The 19,610-nt window shown below is 37.4% G+C and overlaps 1 protein-coding gene across 1 annotated transcript in view; it reads left to right on the plus strand.

Annotated features, from left to right (window-relative positions):
• Positions 1 to 19,610, plus strand: part of ADGRV1 (adhesion G protein-coupled receptor V1) — a 269,547-nt gene that overhangs the window by 192,478 nt on the left and 57,459 nt on the right. Inside the window, exon 90 of the mRNA XM_086866622.1 lies at positions 4,802 to 4,980. Coding sequence (XP_086722748.1) covers positions 4,802 to 4,980 — 179 coding nt within the window. The remainder of the gene's footprint in view (positions 1 to 4,801; positions 4,981 to 19,610) is intronic.

The raw sequence follows: 19,610 nt of genomic DNA on the forward strand, positions 1-19,610 counted from the left end.
AAGCTCTATAAGAAAACACTGATTTCAGTTGGATATATACAGATTTATTTCTGTCCAGATCAAAGAGCTTCACTTTCTAGACTGTAGGATAACTTCCTTACTTTTTGGTTTTTGTAATCATTCCATCTTCTGCATAGTGCTTAGTAATTATGCCAAACATTTTGTCTTATGTCAGTGCTCTTTACAAAACAATTAATCTATAGCTTCATGTTTTAATTCTTGTTCTCTTTTTAGCTTCTTTTATTTGTAGACATATTCAATGTCAGTATTTCTGCTACAAGTGTAGCTACTACTCATACATTGAGTGAAATGCAAGAATGGAAAGGATCTCAGAGGTCAACTGGTCCATTTTCAGCATCAGGACAGAGATTATATCAAATCATCCTTGCTTGTCTGTTTGTTCTTCTCCCTTTTTTATTGTATGGTCTTGTTTCTTGCTTTTTATATGGAGAATTTGCAAGTCACTGAAAGCTGATAGCATTACGCATTATTTTAAAGGATGAGGCTTTCTTAACTGCAGAAGAAAAGGAGTAAGCAAGGTGAAAATAGCAGTTTATGGGCCCAAAATATTTACCTTATATTAATGTCTGACATCAAGAGGTCTTAATCCTGACAAGTGTCCCTTTGCACAATTGAACAGCATGAAGCTGTATTTTCAAATGCATTTATCTTAGGAGCACATGCCAAGAGTGTCTTTCAGCATAACAAGGAAAATAAGTTTCTTCTCTTAGTATTTTCTAATGTGTTGCAAATAGTAAGTTACAGAAAAAATTAAAAGCTGTCTATTCAGCTAAAAAAAAATCTGTAGTTTTCAAATGCCAATTCTGATACAGAGTAAAATGATGGAAAAATATGATTCTTTGTTTTCTTGAGCTATTGCTAGAGTGAATTAAATCAACAGTAAAAGTGTTAATTCAACAAGCAAACCATGATGAAAGTCATGAACTTGCTAACACCCATACCTGAATCTTTCTCCTACGTCCATTTAATGGCACTTTAAATTTTCTATAAATTTCTATACATCTGTGTCAGACTTGTAAGACGTTTACTGATCTTAAAGTAAGTTTGATGCTTTTCTTTTTATTTTTAAGAATAATTTTTGGACTGCTTAACAGTTTCAAAAAAGGAATTATACGAAAGTATACAATTATTATAAATTGACCCCTCCAGCTATTTGTAAAAAGAAGGAAAATATAATTATTCCTATCAAACTGGGAAAGATATTAAATGAAGTATTTTGCACCTGTTTGCCAGCTATATGCAGATTATCACAGGTGGTGGGACACTGGAAGCAGTTGCCCAGAGAAATTGTGGCTACTTTATCCCTGGAAGTGCTCAAGGGCAGTTTGGAGATGAGACTTTGAGCAACTTTGTTGTCCTTGTTTAGGAATGGTATTCTCCAATTCAGTGTTCCCACTGAATCTGTGCACCGCTCCCTTGCCCCCAGCCTCCCCCTCCCTCTGCTCTGCTTGGGCTGGGGAGGAGAATTGGAGACTCAGAAGGCAAAGACCATGGGTTGAGATAAGAACAATCTGCTGGAAACAACAATGAGATAAGGAAGCAAACAGTACAACAGCAATACTGACAGAGGGTAGAAGAAAGAAGTGAATGATTCACACAGAAACATCACCGCCCAACTTCTCCCTCCACCACACTACACTGACGCAGAACAAACCCCTTCTCCCCAGAAGGGTTCCATCCCCCAGCCCTCAGCAATGATGGGTCCCAGCCATGGCTACTGTAAAAATTAACCCTATGTCTGTTCACAGGCACTGGTCCAGTGGAAAATATCCCATGGCAAAAACATCCCATGGCAGGAGATGTGAACTAGATGGCCCCTTCCAACACAAAAAACTCTGAAATTCTGTGATTATCATTAAAGATAAATGAATGGATAAATAAATAAATGTGTCCCAGGTTTGGGAATGTGATTTCAACTAACTGCCTCATTTTGAAAGAAAAATACCTTCACTGAAGTTCACAGTGTCTCATTAGAGTACTATGTGAATAAACAATTATTTAGCATTCTATATCAGAACAAATCACAACTTGCCCATTTGTTCTTTCACCTGAGCAGCTAGAAAATGGACTGTACCTTTTATTCTTCTGTTGAACTGGTAATTGTTGCAGCATGGCAACAGGAAAGGATTTGCTAAAATTAGCTCCTCTATTATTTCAGTGATTATATTTTGAAGCATCAAAAAGGGTTGAAGAAAAGAACTAGTAATTATCAAAATACAAATGTTACTGTGCAGAAAATGTGAATAATCCAACCTCACTTACACCTTTACAGCAGCTGTGGTGTTAAGTGTTATGCTCAGTGATAAATGAGGTGAGATGTCTAAATAGGCTAACCAAACACAGGGCAAGGACATGAGGTATGATTTCATAGAAAGCAATTTCAGTTGGATGACTAAGAGCAGTGTTCACCAGATTGTCAGAATTAGTAAAAGCAACAGTCCCTGAGTGTAATGGCATATATAGTTCAAGGGTTTTGGTCTCTGGAAGCACTTGCAGTGAGGCACAGCCTAGCCAAGACTACAAGGGCATGTAATTGAAGTGTGTTTATTGACATGAAGTGTCAAACAGAATTTTGAATGAGTTTTCAATCCCACATAAAAGTTAACGGAACAACCAAATCCTTCCACAAGCTGTGGATTTTTGCCCAAATACCAATTTCATCTATTTAATATTTTCTTCCTGTGCATGTCCAGCAATGTAATTAATAGGTTTTCTTTGTTCTTTCAATGTGTCCAGGATTGTTGCATTTCTGTGGTGTGGTTTACCTGTGATCTTTTAAGGAAAATAAACTTTGCCTTTGTTCATATAGCACCAATCACCAAATGAAAACTAAGGAAGACATAATAATTATTATATAATTATATACACTGGACATGTGCTATGATAGAAGCTATGAAATTTCATTCTCTAAAAAAGCATTTAAAACAGTAACTTGCTTTGTAAACAAATTATTATCAGTGAAAGTATTGCATATTCATGCTATATAAATCACAGAACAAAATCTGAAATGATAGTTAATTAATAATACCTACATAAGGAATCTAGAAACAACTAATTAAGTACTTGAATGTGCAAAGTAGGTGTTCCTGAAAAAAGGGATAGCCAAGCCCTTGGCTCAGGGAAATGTGTAAAATTTCCCTCAATAAAATAATCACATTGCATTGTCTTGTTACAGTGTATGAATTTTTACTTATCCTTACAGTACATGGCTGAAAATGAAGCATGTAAGTCAAAATTATTATATGAAACCCTTGTGTAGAACATGGAGAGAGATGATTATGCTTGGGTTAGGATTAATGAGTGCCTGAAGGTGCCTGTCCTTTCTCTGTTGACTGACAAGACATGCTTAAAGGCACAAGCTCGAATTAATACTTTATATGCAAAAAAAAGACAATCCCTATTCACCCCATATAAAAGGCCAGAAATAATGATATAGCATGGAGACCTGTAGGTGGTATAACAGTTTTGAAGTAGAGAAAGTGAGATTTTTTTTTTTTAATTTTTTTTTTTTTTGTGGATAGCTTACATGTTTATTAGACAGTACTGTGTAGATGTGCATTTAAAAATGCTCACACATGACAGTGTTTCTTCTGTGAACATCCTGAAGAAAATTCAAATATTCAGGCACTGTGCTAAGTATTCTGATTTACTTGAAGGGTTTCCTCTACTCCTACTACTGGCTCTTCAAAGGGGTTTCAGCTATTCCACTATTTTGATTCATATATGGTTTTAAACTAAATTATGCTGCTTGATGATGAGTTGATTATAAGAAAACAGAATGTTTTAGAGATGCCTGTGGATTTACATTAATTTATTTGCACTTTTTTCTCAAATTCTTACACATATATTGTGCAGAATCACAGAACTGTTGAAGTCTGAAGGGGTACCTTGAGACTGTCTAGTGCAACACCCTAACTCAAACAGATAGGACAGGTTGCCCAGGACCATGATAATTTTGATTTTGATTCTCTAAGGACACATACTCCACAAGCTCTCTGGCCTTTTTGGCCCAGTGTTTGACCACGCTTACAGTTAGAAAGCTTTTTCTTGTATGCAGATTGAGCTTTTTGTATGTTAATTTGGGCCCATTTCCTCTTGCCCCACCACTGGGCATCACTGAGGAGAGTCTTGTCTCCCTCTTCTTCGCCATTGCCTCCCATCAGATGTTTATACATATGGATATGGTCCCCCTGAACATCCTTTTTCCAGGCTGATCAGCCACAGCTCTCTCAGCCTTCCCCCATGGGAGAACTTTTCCATCCCACAATCATCATCATGAGCCTTTACTGGTTCATTGGAGCTCCGCGTCTGTCTTGTACTGCTGAGCTCAGAACAGGATCACAGAACCATCAAAGGAGTTTAATGCATTTCCTACAAGGTACATACAGCTGAACAATAACATAAAAATATGAAGTGCAGATCAGATGTAGAAATACTATATGCCAGTATTCAATGTGAAGGTATGAATATCTAGAGAAGAAGTGACTTTTGCACCAAAAAGCTGTTTTTACATTGGAAAAATAGTATTCTCTACTAAACAGAGTTTCTCTTCCTCTATGTTAGTCTAATTCAAAATAGTAATATAAATAAGCATATTGCTTTTATAATGTCTTTTTGTTACTTAAGGAAAAAAAACTGAGGACAAAGTATTTTTGTTGAATAGTGTTTGTACAGATACCAGGGCAGAAAAACGTTGTACTGTGACCTTCACAGTGATTTGGTTTTTGGCATAGTTTATCACCAGCAAGTCTACTGATTGTCTTTGTGCATTATTCTTCAGGCTGTTAATTTCTGGTACGTCCTTGTGATGAATGATGAGCACACAGAGAGGCGCTATCTGCTTTACTTCCTTTTGAGTTGGGGGCTTCCAGCTTTTGTTGTTATCCTTCTTCTAATTATCCTGAGAGGAATCTACCATCACAGCACAGCAGAGATTTATGGCCTTGTCTACGGTGATCTGTAAGTGTTTCCTTAAAAAAGCATGAACTAGGCATTGTACTGTCTATTTCGGTTTGTACCAAATTTTCTTTCGTGTCGAGAGTGGGGTATGTCAAAGAAATGGTCAGGGGACTCCTCATTTGGTGAAGATGAGGCAAGTGTCACCCATATGCAGTACAGCAGTATCTGTGCAGTTGGACTTTGCTCCAGTTTCTCCTTCTGGCAAAGCTGGCCCAGGCATGTCTGTTTAGTGACTAAATTTTTTTTTTTTTTTCTTTTTTTTTTTTTTTGAGAATGTGCAATTTCAGGCTAGCTGACAGAAATGGCTTCTGCTGCAGAATGGGGAAAAGAGCATGATTTTCTTCCATTTAATTTCTGTGATAAAAAAACCCAAAACCAAATCAAGCCTTAATCTCCCCATCTCTTATGTTAATAAGTATATTCTTGGCTAAAAAGTATCACTACATTATTATGTCAGATATTTTTCCTGAACTGTTTCTCTCATAATAATGAATATGTTATATTCCAAGTTTGAGAGTTGCTGTGTTGTTGACAATTATCACAGCCCTTTCAAAGTAACATATAAGCATAGAAAACTGTCTTAATTAAAACAGTATATTTTCATAGAACCAGATGCATTTAAGTGGAGATACAGAGATAAATATTTTTGCTCCTTCCTAGCTTTTTTTTTTCCCCCCTCTGGGTCATTTTCTGGCGAACTTAATCTGTGATGATAGCTCTTCTAGGATATGAGGATAATATATTTATTGATTTTGTATCACAATTACATGCTTCATGTGCAGAAAAGACTAAACACGCATCTTCTTTTTAAAACGAATGTATAAAATCTTTTTATGAAAACATCATATAAGGTTGCTTTCAGGAGACTATCCCACAGCAGGAGGCTATTCATCTGTCTTTAATAAAAGAGGAATATACAGTGTGCATCCTTCCATTTTAAGAGAACAAAATTTAGTGTTGTGGTTTTTTTTTCACAAAAAGGGTATCCCTGTGAGAAGTAGATATTTGAATTTCATACTGATGTTGAAGTATATGCAAGTACACACACACACACACATTTGGCCTTATAAATATTATTGGTATACGCATATCTGTGTGTGAATCTTTACTGTGCATGGTAGGCAGGGATGCCTGATTTGGTTGTAATTGAGTTACCTTGGGTACCACAAATTCTGTGACCATGTTGGCTGAAGTTTTATCCTACATTCATAGGCACCAGCTCAACTCAGAAGTATAACTGAGGTCCACAACAACAGACCTTTGCTGATGTTCATGTTATATCAGGGAGTGCTCCATAGCTGTATACCATGCCATACACATCAGTATTTCTTCACAGAATATGTATTTTTCTTTATGGTAAAATGCTTCTTTGTGCATCGTAAACACAAGGAACATGTGTAACAATAAGTTCTCCAACTGCAGCAGGGTTGATGGTATCGTTATGCAGTGAAAGAGTTTTCCAGTTGTTTTCTTTTATGTCCATGTCTCATTCTTTCAAAAACAAGGAAAAACCTTACATTCTGATTATTAAGTAAAGGAAAATGACTCAGTCTATCCCATTGCCTAAATTAAATATAAAACTTGTCCAGCTTTCTACTTGTATAAAATGCCAGAAATCATCCCAAGCGTAGTGAATGTGCAGCTTATTCCATCTCAGTCAATGTGGACACTGTAAGAGATACCTGCAAGAATTTTCATAAATAGCATCAATGCTAATTCCTGATTTGAAGAGCACTGTAAGACTTGTTCTTATTTATACAAGAGGACTTTGAAAGACAGATTGTAAAAAAGGGGACAGATTGAGATACAGCACTTGGTTTGTTTTCTCCAAACAAGAATGCACTTGTGGAAAAAGTAACAAGGATATTTCCAAATCCAAACTCATTACATACTGACTTCAGAATCAGCCTCAGAAATGGTTTGAGAACAATAGTGCGCTGGAGAACAAATGTGACAGCTGGAAGACTGGTTAAAGTAATAGAAGTAGTGAAGCCTGTTATCTTCTCTCCTAAGCAATCACTCCTTCAGGCAGCCCATTTTTTAATTTTTGGTGTCTGACCAACTGTTTTGCTCTTAACCAGTATGCCATGGGCACAATTAATAGCCAACAGTATAGCTATGTTTAGAGAAGTTCATTTTTACTTGCAGTGAACAAAAGAATGAGTTCAGCTGTGTTGGTTTTTAAGCTTCAGAAGAAGTACTGGGGTAGTTTCTCTCCAGATATGACAAATCCTACACAAAAATGCCTGTATTTTATATTCTGATTCCCATGTCCTAGTATAAACCAGTAGTATACCACTGATTACTTTAATAATTAATAGTGTTTATATATGGTATGAACAGTTCTCTCTTTGGCATTATATGATTTTTTTTATTGATTTTTTTTTAATACTAGTGAATTTGTCTGTATAATGCCACCAAGCAGCATTCTTTTTTTCATTCATTTTGAGGTTGAAGTTCAATGATAAGTGAAAGACCTAAGTGACACAGAAGGGCTCTTTCATTCCTCCCTTTGCTGAATCCCCCACTGCTCAGCTGCAAAGGTTGAAGTCTCTCAATAAGACTAGAAAAGATGCTGATTCTGGACAACTTTAGAGTAGTGCAGGGTTTTTTATATCATCTTTTAGAGTTCTGGGCAATCTCTTAGGTACAAGTCCAGTGAGTATAGCATAATTAACCTTTAAACTTGTCTTTGTGAACAAAAGCTGATATTTGTCATTAAATAATTCCGGCTTCTGATCTCAGAAGCAGGGCAAAGCTTGAAAATGGGTGTGGTTCATCAACTTCCAACAGCATTGAAATTTTCAGGGCTACATGAGAAACTAGAAAGCTACTTTACTGTCAAAGATTTCTGTTTTAGCTCTTTTACTTGCATCTTTGTTTTGTAGATGTTAGAGAGTGACAAGTGACCAGGATGAAACTGAGAGAGCTAGATTTTATGTAATTATTCAGATTTCTCTCTCTTCTCACCCCTCCATTGTGCTATACATCTCTTTGTCAGTGTCTGCAGTTTGAATTTGCCTCCTTATTAGGTGAACTGTGTCTTTGTACTTTAAGTGATCTGTTAGAAAAAACACCACTCTGTTTAACTGTTTTGCTAAGATAAAACTTTTCAGAACCTTAACTGAAAGATTTTCAGTTAAATGAAAATCTGTATATACCAAGAATGCAGCAAATGCTGAACTCTCTAGAGTTTAGGAACCACAGTAAGGTTTGGAATATGATTTTAAGGTGAATTTTGTCTTGTTGTAAACTCGTCTATTCATAAGGGGTTTTTTATTTAATAAAAAAAAAAATCTTCTGAAAGGTACATTTGAGCTTTTAACTACTTGGGTATTTTAAATCTCTTTCCTATAGCAGCATGTTTTTATAAGCTCAGGAGCTACTCTTGCTGCTGCTTTAAGCTTTGAGTCTGACTAGACCTTCTTGAAATCAAATTCACATAAGAAAGCTAAAGGACTTTATTTATTAGACTATAAGCTAAAACAGTAGCCTTTGAAAATGAGAAAATTGGAAATACACTTGACAGAATAAAAATCTAAAAGTTTATAAGCAAATACCTCCCTGCCCACTGTATCTTTGCAAATGCTGTGTTTCAAGCATGATTTTTGTCATGTTGTGTCTTACCTTTCTTTTTAATGGTGGCCAACTCTATAATTTCCTCTAGTTCCCAGAAAATAGGAGGGTTTTTTTGTTCATGTTCTCTCGGAGATCCGTGTTGGCCCATCTTTATTGCTCTGGATGAGAGGATTGAGTCTACAGTTAGCAAATTTGCAAATGACACCAAGTTGCACAGGAATGTTGATCTGCTGGGGGGGCAGGCTGGGTTGATTGGCTTTGCTCTGCAGAGGGATCTGGGCAGGCTGGGTTGATTGGCCAACACCAAGGGAATGAGATTCAACAAGGCCAAGTGCTTGGTCCTGCACTTTGGCCACAACAACGCCATGCAGAGCTACAGGCTGGGAATGGAATAGCCAGACAGTGGCCCAGCAAAAAAAGTGCCTGGGGGTGCTGGTTGTCAGCAAGTTATGAGTGACCTGTGCCCAGGTAGCCCAGAAGGCCAATGGCACTCTGAGCTTGGTCAGAAATATGGGGCCAGTAGGAAAAGGGCAGTGATTGTCCCGTAGTGGGCACAGGTGAGGCCACACCTTGTGTTCCGTGCTCAGTTTTGTACCCCTCCATTTAGAAGGGACGTTGGGGAGCTTGAGTGTGTCCAGAGAAGTGCAATAGAGCTGGGGAAGGTTCTGGAGCACAAGTCCTGTGAGGAGAGGCTAAGACTGGAGAAAAGGAGTCCCAGTGGAGGCCTTATAACTCTACAACTTCCTGAAGGGAGATAGTAGCCGGGTGAAAATCGGCCTCTTCTCCCAGACAGCCAGTGACAGGATGAGAGGATATAGTCTCAAGCTGCACCAGGAGAGGTTCTTCACAGAAAGAGTGACTAGATATTGGAATGAGCTATCCAGGGACATAGTGCAGTCACCTGGAGGTGTTTAAGGAAAGGCTGGGTGTGGCATATAGTGCCATAGTCTAGTTGACATGGTATTTGGTCATGGATTGGTCTCAATGATCTCAGAGTTCTTTTCCAGCCTAATTAATTCTGTGATTCTGTTTGAGCTTGGCTGTCTTTTACTTGCTCTTTTCCCTCTGTTAATCTCCCCAGTTTCTAGAAGTGTCTCTCTTTAAGCAGAGTCCTATATTTGCCCAAGGGAGGAGTGATCTCCTTTGTCAGGAGAATTCCTGTTACACATTCATTTTCCTCTTTAAAATCCCATGTGGCAAACAGGGTACAGAAGAAGACATGTGCTGTTACAATACTTTAAATTTGTACAAATATCCATACACTTAGACTCGGATTCATATTTTCTTATAGCACAAAAAGGGTTAAGCTAAATATTCTCAAATTTTTTTTTTTGGTATCATTGTCATGAAATATCGATGAGAAATAATGAAAAGGATTTTCCAGTGATGTTCCTTTCTTAAAAAAACCAAAAATACTTCTGTGTCCTCCACAGTCCAGCTCAAAGCCGTTTTTTTGGAGGAAATTCACTGGATCTGTAACTATGGAGCCACATCTGTGGGATAGGAAAACAAAGCTAAAGAAAGCTGGAAAATATGAGCTTTTTGCTGCGATTAAGAGTTACAGATCTTCTTAGTACTCCTAGAAAATGTTCACACTGCACTTTCTCTGAATATTACACATAGGGATGGCTCAGGGAACAGATGAACCTGTCATGGTTTTAAGCCCAACTGGACATGAAACACCATGCTTCACCTCCTCCGCTCTTCCTTCTCTATCCCAGTTGAATGGGGAGGAGAATCAAAGTGAAATTTGTATATTGAGATAAAAAATGCTTACTAATTGAAAATAAAATAATAATTTAAAATAATCATAATCGTAATAACTAGAATCATAACAATGATTTTTTATTTTTTTTTAAGTGATGCACAATTCATTTTGTCTCCACTGGTTGGTTGATGCCAAACACCCCTTCCTGAACCCAGGCTGACTGCACTTACCATTTTACATACTGGCCATGAAGTTCTGTGGTGTGGAAATACCCTTTTGGTCTGTTCAGGTCACCTGTTCGGGCCATGTTCCCTTCCAGATTATTTTGCCTACCTTCTCACTGACAGATCATGAGACAAAGAAGGAAAAGTTCTTGACTTAGGGTAAATATGACTAGCAAAAACCCAAAACATTACTGTCTTATGAATACCATTCTCATTCCAATCCAAAACACAGCACTTGTACCATCTGCTAAGAAGAAATTAACTGAAACAAGGACAGAGCCATTGTTAACATTATTGGGATAAGATACTCTGTAGAAAATTGGTACCAAGCCCTTTGCAATGAGTCATGGACACTTTGTGCCATGGCTTCTCTCTAACTGAGTGTCTGTCAGTCTGGTGCACTGACCCTTAACCCAGTCAGAAAAATATACTGGATGCTGCTTTGGGTCTCACCCAGTTGTATGACTGTCTTGGTGTTGGCACACATCCCAGGAACAGATCCCTGGCTTACTAGCTCTTCCCTAAAATGGAGATCTGCTTTCTTTAAACCAAGGACCAGTAACAAGAATGTTTTAGCTTGAGTGAGCTAATTCCTGCCCAAGCTCATGTCTCCTTTTCCACATTACTTCAAAAGTGCTGAATTTAGCCGCAAACAATGTTTGAATCACCAGACTTTTACAGGCAGGAATAGGAAAGAAAATAGCTAAGAATTGCCATAGAAAGCATTCAGAGATTTTAATTTGACTCAAGACCATAAGTTGAAGAGGTTTTTTTTATGACAATATGAGGAATTCCCATCCTCTAGTGCCTGGTTTTATATTTTGCATAGACTTGGACTTCCCGCATGGCCCTCTTTCTCTCGCTCTCTCTGTCACTCTCTCTCTCTCCAGCTTCTTTTTCCTATTATCCCCGTTTTTCCACCTCCTTTCTCCTTAGTTCACTGGCACATCAGCTAGGGTTTCAAAGTTATTACAAACTCCTGTTGCTAGATCTCAGCACAAAATGATGCTCAGCTGTCTGTATGTTAGTCCTTTTCTGTACAGTAAATTAAACCATCCTGAGCTCTGTGCTACTGTGGGTTAAATGTTTCTGATGAACCAGAGCTACTTCAGTTACATTGACACAGCACCACACTACAGGCATTCTTATATATATACACATAGACAGATATACATGCATAAACATATACATATATAGACACATATTCATATAGGGAAAACCCTACAGAGTAAGTTAGTAAAGTACAAAGCTTGACCTTTTTGTATCCTTTATTTTCAAAACTTTTCTTGTGTTTCCAAAGAAGCTGCCTGATGTGCTACCAGCTGATCAGGATTATTTAAAAATTCCTCACTTCCAAATAGGATGGCTTTAATTACCTTTCACTTGTCCCTCATTACCAATATAAGTTTTCAGTGGGGAGAAATTGTTGGGGACTGTGGTATTGGGTTGAATATCTTTCATACCCGGGCAAATATTTCTCGTAAATGTTAAGCAAATATAAGCCCATCAGAATCAGGCATAATCACATTACTGTGCTTTTAAAGAACTACAATAAAGAAAGATAAATTCTGGCTGCTTTGACTGATGGAATTTTGAAACAAGAGTAGAGAAAAATACTGGTTATTTTAAAATTTCTAATCATTATGGGATGGTTAATTTCTGACAAATCAGAATCATGCTTTTTCAAAATCTGGCAGAATGATGAAATTTATCATGCTGTCATGGTAAGGTTAAAAGGACAGGCTGTTATGAGTGAAAGTTGCACCTCCTAATGACCGTGACACCTGATCCTTCAAACAGGTTCAGATGAAGGAATTTTTGTGCCCCCAAAAAACTCCAGTGACTTTTCCGAAGCCCGTATAGCATTATGACAAGAGTATCAAATGCATATGAAAAGTAAGATAAGAGTGTCTGCCTTTAAAGATAGTACTAGGGAAACATTTTCTTGCTTTGGAGAAATTGTAACAAGTATTAAACAGTAAAAAACCCCCCAAAATAGCCACAATAGATTGTAGTTTCAAAGCTATTGTAACAATTCATACACATGAGGAGGAAGCCGTAGGTTTAAACAGGAGCAAGATAATTAACTGAAATGAGACACATAATTCCTTATGTAATTTTTAAATTGCAGCGTTAGCAAGAACCTTGCTCTAAGAGATTTCAAGCAGGTTTGCTGTCAGCTTAGTTTTCTGGTCAAATGCTTAAGGATGCAAGTCTTCTGGGACTTCTGGAATGAGCTGCTTGGGAACTCCAGAGCTTCCAGTGCCTTAGAAATCTCAACTGTATTAAGGCAATGCTTATGCTGGGTCCTTTCTGCTTCTTCTTTGGTAACTGTGTTTCCTTAGTATTAATTTTCAGAGTAGGAAGAAAAAAAAAAAGACAAAAAAAAGAAAAAGACAAAGATAAATAAAAATAAAAAGGTTTAAAAACTAGGTATAAAATTGTTCAGGGAAATTTCCAGAGGATCATATAATGAGAAGACTGAAACACAATCAGCCATGTTTTAAAACAACAGCAGATGACCTTTTGGGTTCTCATTATAAAAAAACACCATTGTTTAGACATTTTCATTTTCCCCTTTTTCCAACTGTTTAGCTCTACAATAACAGCAGCAAGAGAGAGCAACAAGGAAATTGTTTTTTTGCTTTATTATGCAATAGGTCTGGTTTATTGACAAGACTGTTGCACACACTGACTCAGACTGAATCTTGTGAAGATTCTGTTCTTTGCTGTTCCAAAACAACATCTTGGCATTTCTTCATCCTTTGTTCATGGAGGACTGGATTTTCCCCAATGTTCTCTCTCACTGGTATTTACTCTGTGGGTACCTCCATTAATGGTGTTACTCAATAAATTTTGGCATGTTAGTAAAGATGATAGGATCAAATTTCTAGCAGTAATTCCCATGGATGTAGATTTGGTTTTCAAGAAATTGTTGGGATAGTCTGCCCAAATATAAACAAGAAAGGGCAAGCCTTGACTTAATTTCTAGCAATTCTAATTCTGCAGTTTCTGAGCTTAAATTTCTTAACATGATTTTCATTAACATTTTTCCCCTCCTTCTCCTCTTTCCCTCATTATTTTGCCTCTTTTGCTGCATAGACAAAAGAAATTAAAAGGAAATTAAACAATGCCAAAGAGTTAATGTCACATTTTCAGTCTATAAAATCCGGGACAACCATTATTAAACATTTTGCATTTCACTTTAAACTTACATGCAAAATATAAAGAAAATAATGATTTTCTTAATGTAACTTTCATTTTTCTTCATACCAACCTCCACAGCAATTGTATGGGCAGTAAGAAATTCCTTGGGTTGTTCATTTTCCAGTCATCCTGGTGAGGTGACTGAGGCTGAACGCAGCACTGAATCAAAACAATCAGTCTGTGTTCCGCTTGGGGCAGTAGTATTTGATTACAGGTATTTCAAAACGTACTTGTACAAGGGTGTGACTTGTTTCACAGCTGCACGAGATTCTTTGGGGTAGCTATTATGAGTCCCCTGAGATTTGCTTAACTTGACCCATGAGCAGATGGTGTTCTGTATTCTAGAGAAAACTCCTATTTCCTTTTGAGGAAAAGTGACTAAACAAAAGTAAGAGTAACATCATGTTGGAATTTTTTACATGCAGCTACAGGGAAAGCACTCACCTTTTCATTTTCTGTTTCAAAATTATTTTTTAGGTATATACAATCTTTTTCTCCTCTGGTTTGAGTTCTTTGACACCCTCTCTCTTAGGTAAATAGGGAAAATTGAATCAGAAATTTTCACCGTTTTCACACCAGAATTTGTATGGTTCTTACCATGGAGGAAGATGCAGAACATGGGAAACAGCTTGTAGGATATCATGGCTATGTGTTTATGAGGAACTTGCATATCATACAGAGAATAAGACTTTTTGTGAAGGTACACAGAAGTGAACTTGTACCTCCAGCTGGACAGGTGTTCTGGGGCAGAGGCTGTGTTTTCACAGGGGGTGTTTCACATCTCTGCACCCACAGCTGCAAGAAGCAGCTTAGCTCCAAGTCTGCTCCTGCAGCACAACAATGTGGCTAACATAGCACAGCCTTGGAAAAAACCCTTAACAAAGAGCTGCTGTGGCCAGGAGCACTCAAACTGCAACAAGTGTGGTGCAGCCTCTGCACTCTGCAGGCTTACATATGTAGGTGTTGGAGGCTGGTTATGAGAAAACAAACTGGTACTTCCTCCAGAGCAGAAACACCACAAGTTTCCACCCTGCCCTGTGTCCTGAACACATTGTACTGAGAGATGTGTCTGATGTAAAAACCCTATGAAACACTATGAAAACCCTAAATATACATAACTCTACACATTGCAAAAACCTCTGACAACAGAGGTTTTGTGGCTGCATTGTTTGATGGTCAGAATTGAGACAAGGTTTTAAAAAAACTCTTGCTAGTATCAGGAAGGGGTGCCTGTAGTTCACTTATCAGCAAGAACATATATTTGTATTTGTGTTCTTTGCTTATCAGTAACAGCACCAACATGAGCTTATGGCAGAAGTTCAGTGAACACTGCATTGTTTACGTTAAAAAAAACAAAACAGCTCTGAGAAGTCTTTTTAAATGCTGGTACATTTTGTTCAATTTCTTTTACCTGACATTTTCATAGGTTTCCTAAATGTCTTGTCTGGCTGGTAGAAAACCTACTTATTTTTAGCAAATTCACTGTGTAAATTACAAAAACCTTTTTCTTTTCAGGACTAGAAGCAACAGGAACTGACATTTAAATAGCTTCAGTTACATATAATGCAGAGAGAAGTGTAATATTTGCAACTGTTCTGTCTGTCACCTTAAATTTCAGAATTGCTTTACACACACAGATCACTCCTGGGGACTGGAACCCACTAATATTAGAAAAACTTTTTTCTTCATAAAATGTAACTCCACCATAGTACCAAGGTTTTTGTCTTTAATCATCATGCACCTTCTAATTCCAGTGCAGTCAGATTTTAAAATCCAATTTTTGTATTTTGGACTCAGTTCTCACATCTGTCTACAATTTTATGCAGATTAGGAAATTATTTCTCAGAAGAGTGTTTACATATATAAATAGCATTTAAAATTCTTAAATTGTCTCACTGGTAACTTCCAGTGTTAACAAAAGCATTTCTAAGATTTTTTTCTAAATAATCTGGAATTTGTACTGGTTTATAATACTATTCTGAAACTCAAATTAGGAAAATCAGATTTCGGCTTAAAATTTGATGCAGTCCATAAAATTTGACGAACATGGGTTAAGCATGCTTTTTGTTTGCAAATCATTAAAAAAAAAAAAAAAAGTAAGAGAGCCTGTGGCAACCATATCCTGCCAAGGCAATGTCAGTGAGATGTCAGCTGTGTCATGCCTCTTTGAAAGCTCCCATGTACTGTTTGATTCAGTCATAAACCATTGCTGCTTTCACCTTCCCATCAGACCATTTTTTGTAGTTATCTCATGCAAATATAAATCAGATAGCTCCCCTCCTGTTATTATTAGCTACTGTCTTGTTGCTAAGTATACAAAACCAAAATCTATTTCCTGAGAGGAACCTTGCTTAAAGAAACCCTTGCATATTGGAAACTGATCAAAATATAAGCCCAGACCACATTTCAAGCAGCCTTCATTGCTTGAACAGCTTCTCTAACCTGCCAAGTGTAATTTAGAGCATTGTGACGCAGCTCTAGTTTTTGCTGACCAATGCAAAATCATTCTTCCCTGCTCAGTCCTGTAGAAAAGACACCCCAGTCAGGTTCTAGCTCAGTGTACTCATACTGAAGCACTGAGTCATGAAAGAGGGCATACTGTGTCATCCTGAGCCACAATACCACTGTGCTTTGCCTTACAGTGTTCAATTTACTCAAAATCTCACTTTTTCCTCCCAAAACTTGCCAAGGTTATTCATATTATCTTAGTTTGTTATGAATAAAGAGATATGAGAAATGCAGAATGTATTTGACCATTATTGCTCATCTTCAGTACAGCTGCCATGGCCTTTTAGTCATATTTTGATTGAGGTATCCATAGCCTTCCTTTTAATGCATGTCATTATGTAACTGCTGTACATTATATTATTATGACTTTTTTTCTATAGTAGTTGGAGTTTTCTGGCTGGGGGTGAGCAAGATCAAAGGAGGAACATGGCCAGGACAGCTGACCCAAGCTGACCCAAGAGATATTCCATGATAGATCCTGTCTGCTCAGATAAAACACCTACGAGAAAGGAGGAGGAAAGGGACACATTTGTTGTTATGATGTTTGTCTTGTGGAGTAACTGCTACTCATGCTCAAGTTCTGCTTCCTGAGAAGTAACAGGACATCATCTGCTGATGGGAAGTAGTCCACAAGTCGTTCCTTTTTCTTCCACATGCAACCTTGTCCTTTGCTTTATAAAACTGTATTTCTCTGACCCATGAGTTTTTTTTTTCATCTAATTTGCTGTTACACCCTTCCTCTCTGTCTTGCTGAGGAGGGGAGTGATAGAGCAACGTGGAGAGCACCTGGCATCCTGCCAAAGGAAAATCCACCAGAAAGCTCTGAGGCTTTAGAGTAAAGTAAGTAGGGTTTGAGTAGTGTTGACAGGCTGTAGAGGATAGAAGAAGTTCAATCCTACCAAGAATCATCCATAATGGCCTCTTTACAACCTCTACCTTGGCACTGTTTTAAGTAAAAAAAGTACCAAAGTGGAGTGATGCAAAACAGACTTAGGAATTTTGGATGGAAAGAGGATTCATGCTTTATCATAGATCCTTAGATTTGTTCTAGTGGATGCCCCCCAACACGTCAGATTCTTGTTTTTCCTTTTCACTTCCCTGAGTAGACTTACTGTGCAAACCCTGGACCAATATTTTGTTGCAAAATGTTGTTTTAAGCTATACTTTTATACAAATGCTTCCATAGAGACAGAGAGACCTGACTGTCTAAGCATTTTCCTGGTGGCTGTGATCCCTTTATTGTACATTCTGATCTTACACTAACATTCTCAAAAGCCTTGTAGAAATTTTTTTATGCAACTAAGTTTTCTTTCTGTGATGCAAGTTGGAAATTTTAACCTCTTTAGCCTAGGCTTAATATATAGTAAGTATAAATAACAGAATGATTACTCAATGCTATGATTTGCATGATGTTATTACTCAGAGCACATCTGAACAAAAAAGGTTGCTTTCTGAAGGATTAGGGGAAAAAATGTAATGCTTTAAGTGCCTCTGTGGCTACTGTATTGGAATACAATTTGCCCTTTTCAAAGGAAACTACAGAAAGAAAATCTTTGCTGATGGTTTGTTTTAGAATTCTTGTGTTTGTGTCTTATGCCAATCTTTAGAGAGAAATTGTCTAACCACTAGCAGGATGTAAGACAGATTAGCAGTGAAAATAGAGTTTTTTGATAAATGCAGTTTTGGGTACTGGTTAAAGTAAACACTGCATTGTTAGACTGGAGTTGTACATGTGGTTTTCATCTTTGGACGTTGGAAGGATTACTTCTTTATTATGTAGTTTGGATTGTGCAATGTTTTAGTTGATAGTAGCTATAAATAGCAAAAAAGATGTTAAAAAATCATAGTAGTCAAGTTCTCTGTGTATGTGCAGGTGCACAGTTTGTCCATCCTATTCCTGTGCACAGCTTGCAGTTACTGGTGATGCAGAGGAAAGGGAAGGGTAAAGAGAGGAAGGAAAAAGATAAAGGAAAGGAGAAAAGGAGTAAAATTGAGAAAATATCTATGGTGGAAAAGAAGAAAGCTCAGCTGATCTTCATTCTAGGCTTAACTCTCTATTGCCTAGGAAATGTTTAACAAGTGTTCACCAGAAAAGAAAGCTTAGAACTCAGCCTCAGAGGTTTCATTGGAAAAAATGTTTCAAGTAAAGAAACAAGAGCTTTCTAACATCTTTCAGTGTAAAACGTGTGCTTTAAGTATTTTTTGTGGGTTTTTTCACCAGGCATTAGTTCCTGAAGTTGAAAGTATATTTTTAATTTTCATCTAGTTGCCCTTCTAAGGTGCCCAATCCTGATCATTTTCAGTCTGCTAAGTACAGATAATCCCTCCAGAGACTACTCTGATACAGCCATCTGCCAATACTGATAAAGTTTAAGCTCCTCAGCATGTGTTTTCCAACAAACAAAATATATTACAACATGGAGTATTCAAGTATTCAAGTTTTGCTTTTTTCCTATTTGTATACTGCCAGTTCCTTGCCTACTTGTAGTTTCCCAGTAATTGTCCCTTCCCATTATGAAAAATCCCACAAACCAAACAAATCAAAACATACCAGAAATATTTTTTTCCCATGTGTTCAGAGCAGAACAAATGCATAAGACCTCTGGTGGCATTCATAGCTCTAGTGTGAACTTTTTAAATTCAGTTTGTGTTCTTGAAATTTGCTAAAACAGGACTGTCGTGGTTTTGACTAATCAGATGTAATTTTCTTCATAGCAGCTGATACACAGCACTGTGTGTTTTGTATTCAGGATGAAAATAATGCTGTTAACACCCTGATAATTTGGCTGGTGCTGCATATTTCTCACCCTAAGCCCAAGACTTTTCAGTGTTTTGTTCAATGCCAGTGAGAAGCTGCACAAAAAGCTGGGAGAGAGCATTGCCAGGACAGTGAGCACAAGCTGGCCAAAGGGATATTCCACACAACAGGACATCTTACCTAGTATATAAACAGGGAGAGTGACCTGGAAGGGGACTGATGGTTCTTCAGGAATGGGCTGGGATTTAGTCAGTGTTGATACACAGTTTTATAATTTATCGCTTGTTTCTTCCAGGTTTAGTTACTGTCTCTCATTCTTCTTATTATTATTGTTAATATTGCTATTTCTATCTTCATCTTTTTTATCATCATCATCATCATTGTCATCACATTCAGTATTACTGAATTTTTTTCCATTATTTTTTTTCCATTATTAAATAGTTGTTAACTCAACCCACAAGGTTTACATTTCCTTTCCAATTCTCTCCACTGAGAGGGCAGGTGGGGGGAGTGAGCAAGTTGTCCTTACCTGCAATCTAGGATTAAACCACAACACAGGCACAGCATGCCTTCTGAGGTGTTTGTAAGACTGATTAGAGTGGAATGTTTACCTCATGTGTGTTGCAGAATAGACAATTCTTTGTAG

This window comes from Cyanistes caeruleus, chromosome Z (assembly GCF_971803275.1).
Source record: "Cyanistes caeruleus chromosome Z, bCyaCae1.hap1.1, whole genome shotgun sequence".
Taxonomy (NCBI): Eukaryota; Metazoa; Chordata; class Aves; order Passeriformes; family Paridae; genus Cyanistes; species Cyanistes caeruleus.